The 10,712-nt window shown below is 62.3% G+C and overlaps 1 protein-coding gene across 1 annotated transcript in view; it reads right to left on the bottom strand.

Moving 5' to 3' along the window:
• Nucleotides 1-315: 315 nt before the first annotated feature.
• The window catches only part of FOXO6 (forkhead box O6), an 80,594-nt gene continuing 70,197 nt past the window's right edge, over nucleotides 316-10,712 (bottom strand). Inside the window, exon 2 of the mRNA XM_067530709.1 lies at nucleotides 316-7,075. Within this exon, the coding sequence (XP_067386810.1) occupies nucleotides 5,672-7,075 (1,404 nt within the window). The 3' untranslated portion in view covers nucleotides 316-5,671. The remainder of the gene's footprint in view (nucleotides 7,076-10,712) is intronic.

The raw sequence follows: 10,712 nt of genomic DNA, 5'->3' as shown, positions 1-10,712 counted from the left end.
CAAAGTCAGTCTGCAGCTGGCCAGCCCAGGGCAAGGTGGGGTGAGTTGAACCTCACTGTTTTGAGGAGCAGCCTGATTTCTCTTTCTCTGGTTTTGAGTCCCTGTGCATCATCCTCTGAATTCTAAGAAATAAAGTCGTGTGATGCTGCAGCCTTCTAGCACGAGCATCGATCCTTTTATCTAACGTCTCTGTGCGTTTGCCAGCAACATAACAATAGGGCTCCCCCCTTCACTGACCCCTCCATCTCTTGCACACACACACACACACACACACACACAGTCACACACACAAGCACAGAAGCCAGCTGGCCATACTTGTAATATTTAAAACAATTTTATTCATGAAAATATGCTGTACAATGCACTATACACAGTTCTTTACATTGCCACATACACAAACTCTAATAGCACAATCAAGGTTACATTGCCTACAATATATGTGCGGTGAGAGATAACAGCCTGTCGAACCCTCCCCCCAAGTCTGTACAGTTATAAATACCAGGGAAAGAATGAACTGAAACATCTGTAGAAAGCAAACTGCTGGAGCCAGTCCCTCTGGAGAGCGCCGTCCCCGCCGGGGAGCTGGCTCTGCTCTAAGATGGCTCCTTGCTTGTGTACCCGTCACTGAGTCACTGAAGCCAGGCCCCAGAGGCGAGAGCCAGGCGTGGAGAGAGGGGCACGTACTTCGGCAAAGGGGGACAGAGTGGCTGGAATGGAGCAGAGCGCCAGGGAGCCGGGCGGGAAGCCCAGGAGAGGTGTCTCCCACGGGGGCTGGGGATGGCCTGCGCTTGTGGACCCATTTCCTGAGGGAGATTAAAAATGAAACCTGAATCTCAACCCCCCGATTCCTTCGAATCACACCACCAGCCTTCTCCTCCCTGTGCTCCCAGCTGCACGGAGCTGCGTGGCCAACGGCTCTGGCGTTACAGCCCGGCTGTGCAGGGCAGCCCGGCCGGCTCCAGGGACGCTGTGTCTAAACACGGACTCATGGCCAAGCCAGAGACGCCAGCCTGTGGAGTGCAGACACAGCAGCCGCGTGCTCACAGGCCAGAGAGCCATGGCCTACCCCAGCCCTCCCACGCAGCTCCGTGCCGTGGGCCCGCTCACAGCCACGACTAGCGCTCTGCAGCGCACACGGGGCATCCACGCCACCCGGCTAGTTGCCCAGCAGCTCCCACCCAGGGTCAGAACCTGCAGTAACTCCGCCAAGGAGCAGTCACTCTGCCCAGCCGTTCGCCGGCCCCAGCCGTCAAGGGGGGTCTCTAGAATCGCCTGACCCTGGCACACAGGAGTTCGGGGGCTCCGGGGAGGAATGGGGCTCAACGTTTTCATTTCCAAGGCAATCGCTGACCCGCCCCACACCTGATACGTCCCCATGTGCAACGCCTCCATCTCCATCCCGACCCCCGTGCAGCCCCGGCCGTAGGCCCCCCTCCTCTTCCTGCCCTGCTCCTTTCCCACGCCCCAGCCACCGATCCTCCGTGGCCTCCCCTCGGCTCCCGCCCGGGCCCCACATCCAGCTCCCCGCCTCAGGCCCGAGGCCGAATGTCTCCTTCCCCGAGGGCAGCCAGGGTGACCGGTCGCCCTGCCCAGCTCCCGCCCGCCCCTACGCCCCTCGCACTGCACAATGACGGCACACACAACGCTTACCAACACAACTCCACCGTACACACGACAACCCCACGGTCACGAACCACAAACAGCTTCGCAACACGACATGCCCGGGGCTGGGTTCCCAGGTCAAACACACTGCGGGGCAGGGCGGGGCGGGGCGGGGTGGGGCAGGCACGGGGACGGCGGGGGGAGCTCTTCTCTGACTGAATGACTGGGGCTGTGTCCTCTGAGTGCCCACACAGTGCTCAGGGCTGGGCAGAGCCAAGGGGCTCCCTGGGGCTGCCAGGGGCATCTCTGCCCCTCTGCCCAGGGGAAGGCTGTAAATGCAAAGGCCCAGCGGGCCCCACGCTCCACAGACTGGTGCAGGGGCAGGTCTAGGCACGTGGGCTGCAGAGAACAAGGAGAGGCCCTGAGAGTGGCAGAGAGCAGAGGTGACGGGGGCCTGGCGCTGAGCCGGTTCCATCACAGGGACACAGCCAGGCGTCCCCCGGTGTGGGGGTCCCTGCCAGACCCCAGTGCATCTCCCACTGAGGGGCGGAGCTTGGGTACTGGGCTCCGCCTCTCCCCTCACCACCCCCGTCTCCAAAAGCACCTGAGAGGAGCAGCGACTTCACTGCAGAGCCACGCCCGGCGAGGACTGAGCCAGCCTGCGCCGTGGACCCTGCCACCGAGGGGGGCGACACACTGACGCTGGAGCCACCAATCTGCCTGCCTGCCAAGTCACAAACGCCCCACGCGCATGGCTGGTGCTGGGAGGGGCCGGCTGGTGCCCGCCTGATGCCACATGCGGATGGCACGTGCCTTCCTGCGCCTCACGCCGCCCTCCTCTGTTGTGCTGCCGGGGATGCGTCTGGGAGATCAGGTGTTTGGAAGAAGGGGGCTCCCTCCTCCTTCCTCCCACGTCAGGACAGGCGGGGCAGAACTGCTCCCCGAACGCCCCTGGCACCTGTAGCTGGTTCCAGCCCCATGGTAAGCATGGCGTCCTGCAACACCCCCCCTCACTACCAGTCCTTAGCACCCCCAGGCGAAAGCCGGGTGAGGTGTCTGGGTATTTCCTGCAATGAACTAAATACGTCTGAAACCAGAACCGGAGGGCAGGAGATTACCGAGTGAATGTGTGCTAGCCACCAAATAATAATAATTTAAAAAAAGCATCTGAGAAAGAGTATCTAGAATAGAATATATTAAATTCTGTACATGATCCAACAATGTAAACATAATTAATTAATCGGTAATAATGTCTTTATAAATAGACTACGACCTCTATGTACCCGGAGCAAACGCCATCAGTGGTACATCAATGGGCTCCTTTGTTGTTACCCACCATGGACGTGCGGTGGGCACCCGATGGAGCCGGTCCGGGAGACCAGAGGACATGGCGTCTGCCCACCGCAAGGTGCCACTCTGCCCCAGGCAAGAAGCGGCTGCCACCCCAGCTACGACCTCCATCAGGAGATGGTGCCTGGCCAAAGAAGATGCATTGGCTGTGAGCTGGGGCCGGGAGAATTGCTGGAGGGCAAGACAGAGAGCTGGGGACTGGAAAAAGAGTGAGTTTGACAAACCGACCCATTTCTCGGTGCCTGGTGCTTCTGGGACATGCACAAGGAAAGGAGGTGGGCTGCAGGGCAAGGGTGCGGGGACAGCCCCGCCGGGGAGGGCAGCACCCTCCTGGGCTCTGCTTTGCATAGGAATGGGGACCCATCTCTCCTTCCCATTCAGCAGCTGGCAAATGTCCCTTCCCCCCTCCCTGGGAAGCGCCAGGCTGCGTCCTACAGTCACCGAAACCTCCGTTCCCACCCAGGGGTTCTGCGCCGGGTCACTCCAGGCTCAGGGTCCAATGGACCGGAGACCGACAGCAAAGCGCAGCAGACAAAACCTGTCTTCATTTCAGGTCAAGGAGCCAGACCCCAAAGGAAAGGCTCCTGCCCCAGAGCTCAGACGGTATGTGGGGCAGAGGGGGGCTTGATTCGTTACAGACAGGGACTGTCCACAAAGCTCAGACCAGGGCGCTGGGCAGCTCTGAGATGCCCTGGGGCTCTGTTGCTGCTCAACCAAGCCCAGATGTACCAGGAATCCCGCTGGGTGTGGGGCCAGCACTGCCCAGCTGTGCCTGCACCGCGGCTACCCTCCCTGGCAGGCCGGCTGGTCCCACTCCTGGACACCAGCACAGCCCCTTCTCAGTGAACGGGAGGGATCCTCCCCCTCCCACTGACTGGCCCCCAAATGCTGACCCCCTCCTGTGCCTGCTAGTGCTCTCTGTCACTGCCCGGCCTCCCCCGCGCAGACCGGCAGCACTCAGGAAGCACACTGGTCCCTGGAGGATGGGTACACGAAGGTCCCTGCTCCTAGACCCCGACATTCAGCCCCATGGCTCTCTGCTTTGGGGAGCAGTAGCACCTCTCCCTTGCCTTACAGATGGCAGCCCCAGGGCACAAGCCGGGTGGCAGCCTGCCCAGACCCTGCACACTGACCCCTGGGGTCAGGGGAGGGAACGACTTGCTGGTGGTGGGTTAATCTGGGCTGAAAACCCAGGGCACAATGTCCTGTGCGGAGAGCAGGGGTGTCAGAACCCCAAGTCCCGTTGGGAGGTCCAACGCCCTGGAGCCGAGCACCCCAAACTCTGCAGACAAGCCATCACAAGCCAGACCCAGGTTTTGCAAACACCTCACAGCTATGGCTCTGCTGCCCTCAGCACAGTGCATGATGCATATCCCTGATATTAACTCCCATCGCCCGCATGGCCTGCAGACTGCCTCCCCAGTGCGGGGCTGAGGGCAGAGCTCAGCTCCCAGCACAGCTCTCCCGTTTGCTTTTCTAACAAGGTGATTATTCAATGGCAAGAGAGTGCATGAAAACAAATAAATAACCAGCCCACCCTCTAACCTGCCGCCAGCCTACCTCTCCAGCAGGGATCCTGGTTAGCAGCATGCCACGCCTGGCACGGGGCCCAGACCCTCACCAGGACACTGGGCCTGCAAAACACGCACCTGCCAGGCAGGCATTTGCACATGCAAGGGCACACGTATGTGCCACGGCACATGCAAGCCCCTGCTCTGCACGTCGACACGCGTGCTTTATACAGACAGCTGCCACTTGTCAGGGGGCTTGGGTTTTTTGCAGGCACTGATGACTGAAAACGTGGCCACCCGTGAAGCTGGCTGAGATCAAACCGGCTCCGAAGCCAGAAGCAAACTCTGGAGTGAGCCCCGGACGCTTGGGCACTGCCAGCAGCCTGCACCAGCTGCTGGATCCCCAGAGTTCAGAAGCTTTCCCTGGCTCTCAGCTAGGCCCAGGATTAGTATCCGGTTCTAGAACAGGTTTTAAACAGGACGAGGAAATCCACGGGTCTGCTCTAGGGTGAGTGGGTGGAAGGGGCTGCAGGCAGAGGCTAGCTTTCATTGCTCTCGGGAAGAGGCCTTACTGCGGGGGGCGGGACGCCTCCTCTGAGCCAGGCAACCACTCCTGATGGTTGCAGCTGCAGTTTCATTTTCTGAGCCTGGCCAGGGAAACCAGGGCTGCAGTCACTGTACCTCCGCTCCAGGGCCACCCTCGCCATGGGCAGTGGGGAAACAAAGCACAAAGAGGGGGTGGGTCAGAGGTGGGGGCCGTTTGGAAATGCAAATGTGTTGGGCCCTGACTCCTGCACTGCCGTGGCTGGGAACACCCCGAAGGGACAGGGAGCGCGATTAACCCATCAGGGCTGGAGCCAGGCTGCCCTTCACAGCCACACCTGATCTGCTTTCTCTTTTGCTTTCCCGCGCTAGTGACACAACTGGTGGGCGTGGGGCTCCTCCGCACGGCCTGAGCCGGCTAGTTTGGCCGGGGGCGCACACCAGTGCTGGGTCTGACTTAAGGGACGATAGTCTGGAAGGGCTGGCTGGGGCGTGTCCCGGGCCTGTACGGATGTTTCACCCCACGGCTCGCGGTCCGTGTTGATCCCGCGTTTACCCGACGGCTCTAGCCCGTCAGAACAAATAAAGGCAGAAGAGAGAGAAAGAAAAAAGTTTGCTTTGCTGTTCCCCACATGACTGCTCGGCGGGAGCCGCCCGGCTTCGCCTCACCCCGGCACCCAGCTCTGATTGGTGGGCTGGGGGGCGCTGGGCAAGGTGGCCATGTTGAGGCTGTTCTGCGGCGGGAGAGCCGAGTCGAAGTTGAAGTCCATCTCGTCGCTGTCCATGAAGTCATTGAGGATGATGGACTCCACGTCGCACTCCAAGCTGCCGTTGAACATGTCCAGGTCGAGGTCTGCTGGGAACCTGTCTTGGCCCAAAACAGGGGGGTGGATGGCCCCCGGGTAAGGGCCCTGGAGGGAATCCAGCAAGCCCATGTGTGCCCCCGGGGGGTTAGCGTAGGGATGGAGATGCCCGTGGTGGGGCATGGCCGCCAGGCTGCACGAGTCACTAGGCACGCTCATAAGGCTGACAGGGTGGGCTAAGGCACTGTTGCTGACGGCGGGGTGGTGGCTGGCTGGTGACGGGTGGTACAAAGCGGTGCTCTTCATGAGGGAGGCCGAGTGGGCCGGATACCCCAGCTCCCCGCCCCCGCACAGGAGGGCACTGTGTCTGTGGCTGCGGGCCGGCGCCATGGCGCTGGTCTGCGCCAGGGGCGGCTCGCCCTGGGCCAGGCTCTCCTTGTGCAGGTAGGAGACGGAGGAGAGCAGGTCCTGCAGCGAGGCGTTGCGGTAGGAGCTGACGGGCGAGAAGCTGGCTTGCTTGTTCTCCTGGATGGTCTGCATGGGCAGGCGCCGCATGAGGCTCATGGCGGGCTGGCTGTAGATGGTCCCGCAGTACGTGTTGGGGGCTGCCCCGAGCGTGGAGCACTTGGAGTGGAAGGGGAAGCTGGAGCTTCTCTGCCTGAGGCCGCCCGAGGGCAGCTGCTGGGAAGGGCTCATGTTGTAGCTGTCCTGCAGGTCGTCCAGCAGGCTGTCCCCAAGGCCTTCGTTCAGGCTGATGGTGCCGGTCAGGTCGGTCAGCCGGGGCAGCTCCACGGAGCACCTGGTGCTGAGGGAGGGCGACATGTTGCTGGAGGGGCTGGGGTACATCAGCGGGGAGGACGGGGCCCTGTCGTCCTCCTCCAGCTCATCCGGCTCGTGGCTGGACAGGATCGGGGAGAGGCGCCCGCTCAGCGTGCTGGCCGAGGAGTTGGCCCGCGTCCGGAAGTCGGCCCAGGCGTCGTACTCGTCGCTGGCGTGGGAGGCGGGGCTCTCCGACCACTTGGCCTGCTGGGAGGACGGGCTCTCCTCCCCGCGCTCCTGAGCGGCCTGCAGCTGCTTCTTCTTGCTGGCTTTCCCTTTGATGCGCAGGAACTTGCTGTTGTTGTCCATGGACACGGAGCGCCGGCGCGGCGGCTTGCCCGTCTTGCCGCCCTCGGGGTTCAGCATCCACCAGGAGCTCTTGCCGGTGCCCTCGTTCTGCACGCGGATGAAGCGGGTGTGCAGAGACAGGTTGTGCCGAATCGAGTTCTGCGGAGACAAGAAGACACAAAGGGCCCCGGTCAGTGAGTCGCCAGAACCTCGCGGCTAGCCGGCAACCTCCCTAGGGGTGTGCGGAGAAAGCTCTGCACTGGGACTCCTGAGAGCCGGCGTCCCTGCTCTGCCACAGGCCTGCTGGGTGACCTTGCTGGGTGACCACCCCCCCCCCGCCTCAGTTTCCCCAGTGGAACCATGGGGATAACGATACTGACTCCTTGGGAAAGTGCACTGAGATCTACGGAAGGGAAGAGCTGGGGGGGGGGCTGTTCTCTCTGTCTCCCTTCCATGCCATGCCCTAGGAGCGGCGCACACACGTTCTGACACGCACCAGCACTGGGCAGACTGGGATTTCTTTCAGCACCCTGCAGCGGCGCTGACAGCCAGGATAACGGAGCCCCTCTCCCCAGAGCAGCTCCTCCGCCTGACCCTGCCAATATGCCGCAGCCTCCACGGCTCCATCTGTCCTTGGCCCCTCTGCTCTGGCTGCAGCCGGGGTCCTGCTGGTGCCATCGGGGGGCTGCCCCCTCGGACAACACTGAGCCCCCCAGCCCATGGCCCAAAGGCTGCTGGATAGGAACGGCTCTCGGCCGACCCTGCTCTCTCAGGGGTGTAAGCGAGGACAGCTCCGCGGGAGCCGACGGAGTGGCAGGGACCGGGCTCCGAACCAGGCCCTGGCTTTCTGATGACTCGGGCCCGCAGAAGCCAGGGACGGGGAGGAGAAGGGCTCCTGTACCCCCGCCCAGCCCTCCTCGCCCAACACAGGCCCCTGGAGCTGTCCTCTGGGGGCCCGGAAGCTGTTCTCTGGCTTCCCAGCACAGCCTCACGCAACATAGTCCTCTTCAGACCCAGCGCACCCATCCCGCTTGCCTCACTGGCTGCCAGACAAGTCCCCACCGGCCCCTTCAGATGGGCCCCGAGTCCCTGTTCCAGTGCTTGGGCTGGCTCCAAACTCATCCCACCAGCCCAGCTCCCAGCTCCCACTTCTTGGCAAACTCCACGATCCCCCCGGCCCCGGGAAGGAAGGAAGAAAATTTTATTTCCAAAGCTATTGCGAGCTGTCTCCTTCGCCACTCAACCCAGCCGTGCCCCATGGCCCGCTGCAGATGTGGGCCTCTGGGTTAGGCGCGGACTGGACTGGCTCAGTGGCATGGGCCCACTCTCATTTCTTCTAGACGGGTTTTACACCATGCTTGTCACCAGAGGAGCCCCACGCCTTCCGGCCGCGCAGTAACCCCGAGTACACAGCTGCACGTGCTGTTTGCTCTCCTCCCCTCCCCAGCGGGGGACGCATGTGCCGGGGCAGGCAGAGTGTGGTGCGGGGCGATGTGATAAATACCCTGGCTTCTGTTCAGGGCAGAGGAGCAGGTGACAGCAATGGGCCCAGCCCTGGAGCAGAAGGTGGCCAGGCGTGTGATGGTCCTTGGCTCCTGGGGGGTTCAGACCATGGCAGCAAATCGGGCTGGAGAAACCTGGAGGTTCCTGGGCTCTGCAGCTAGGAATCTACTTTGGCACCATCTATCCACGGCCCATTAAGGGTGGGTGGGTCCCTTCTGGCCCAGCCGCGGCACCCTGGCTCCCTCCTATTCCCTCGGCCCATCCTTCGGCCCAGCCAACTGGGAGCCATCACCCCACGCGGGAAGGGTCAGCTTGGCCAGCCTGAACGCGCCCAGGCAGCAAGAGGCACCCGATCACACAGGGGCACGACGGCACGTGACACCGGGACCGGCTGCGCCGCGTGAACAGCGGATAGTCCAGGCAGCAGCTGGTGTGAAGAGGTCGCTAGGAGCCAGTCGGCTGGCCTCTGCTCTCCTCAGTCCTCCAAGAGCTAATGCCACAGCGGCGCTAGCCCACTGGGGCCCCAGGCGGGACTATTTTGGGCCCTCCCCACAACACATACTGAAAAAGAGAACAGGGCGCCCCCGTTAGCTGCCCGGGGCCCTGAGCAGTTGCTTAGTTGGCTTGTGCCTAACGCCGGCTCCGCCAAGGCCCCAGCACGCTGCGCACCGATCGGAGCCTGCACCAGACACCTGGCAGCCAGGACAGGGCAGGGCACGCAGCCCCCGACATCACTCGCCTGGCATGAGGGCTTCTCGCAAATCCTCCCCAACATGGCAAATCCTGACCCTGCCAAAGGCCGATCCTAAGCGAGAGGCTCTGCCCCTCCGAAGCACAGAGCGTGCCACTCTGGGATCCTGTCTCTCCTGCAAACACACGCTGAGGGTTTTGCTATTGACGGCAAGATGCTGCCAGCCCGATTCCCCCCGACTGGCTCCTTCCCCCCGAGCAGCCTCGTGAGGTTTGTGACGAGGCCAGCCTGACACACGGCCACGGGCGTGGTGGAATCTGACCCTGCATTTGCCCTCAGCTCCTTTGAATCCGGGTGCTGGGTGTTTCTGCAGCCCCCTCGGCGCTGCCCGCTCGCACCAGAAGCCTGCCTGATGCTGGAGCGTCCTGGGTTCTGCGTTCACAGATCAGACGCCCCCAAGGAGCATTCAAACCCTGAGGCAGAGAACACGGGAGCTTCCCGGAGTCACACGCACAGGCGGGAGACAAAGGCTCTCCGGGCTGTGTCATGCCAGTGCCCGCTGCCGCGGATGCATTTTGTGCCACCACCGCCAGTGGGGTGCCATGAGCCGACGGGCGCCAGGCAGGGCCACGCCCTTCCGCTCGCCCGGACGCTTTGATACTGGTGCAGGGCGAAGCAGCAGGCAGGTCTAGCCGTGGCGCACACGAGAGGTGGGGACCGTTACTCTGCGGCCCGTGGATTAATCCTCGGAGCTGGGGGCAATTTGCCCATGGAGCTCCCAGCGGGCCAGCCCAGCCGCCAACAGCACGCATCACTTGTGGGGACACTAGGGAAAGCCGGGCCATGGGGAGGTGATGTGATGAATGTCCTCTGAGGCCACCTCACACCGGGCCCCTGAGGAGGCCCCTCTGCCCCCTCGCTACCTTGAGTGCCCCTTTCAGAGATTTCAGGGAGCAGGACAGTTTGGGGGTGAAGGGGAAGGACCAGGGGTAGGACTCCTGGGTTCTCTCTGCTGCTATGCTGCCAATTCACTTGCGTGACCTTGGGGGAAGTCATGTGCTCCATCCGTGCCTCAGTTTCCCTGTCTGTGACATGGGGGCAAAGGTGGTTTCTCTGGGGAGGCCCCGTGCCCAGCGCAGTGCCCAGAGAGCTGGGGGTGGAAGAGGCTCGCGCAGGGCCAGATCTGAGGCCTGGGCAGGGGCACGCTGTGCCAGCGGGAAGCCAGAGACGGGAAGACCAGGGACGCTGCGGAGGGGCTGCTGGGAGCCCCAGGTGAGGTCGGCCCGTCCAGCCCAGCTGGCAGGAAAGCGGCAGGGGAGGGAAGTTGCCGAGGTGCTGGAGAAAGTTGGGTGCCATCGCCAGCCTCGAGTGGCATACTAATGAGGAGACGCGCGAGCTCCAGGCCCATCGATCATATTATGTAACGGCTTCCTTCTCCGCACTTCATTTATTTGGAGATTGCTCCCAGCCTGGCTCCCGGCCAGCAGCCACCAAATCCAAGTCTACAGAAATCAATCTCGCGCTGACTGATTAAGCCGTGTTTAGAACTAATTGCTCCTTCGTGTGTGGGGAGAATAAATTACGGGCTTTAATTTCACATCT

The sequence above is a fragment of the Emydura macquarii genome, unplaced genomic scaffold, assembly GCF_026122565.2.
Source record: "Emydura macquarii macquarii isolate MOO-44397 ecotype Brisbane River unplaced genomic scaffold, CSIRO-AGI_Emac_v2 contig_3113, whole genome shotgun sequence".
Classification (NCBI taxonomy): domain Eukaryota; kingdom Metazoa; phylum Chordata; order Testudines; family Chelidae; genus Emydura; species Emydura macquarii.
This window is presented reverse-complemented; position numbering and strand designations above follow the sequence as displayed.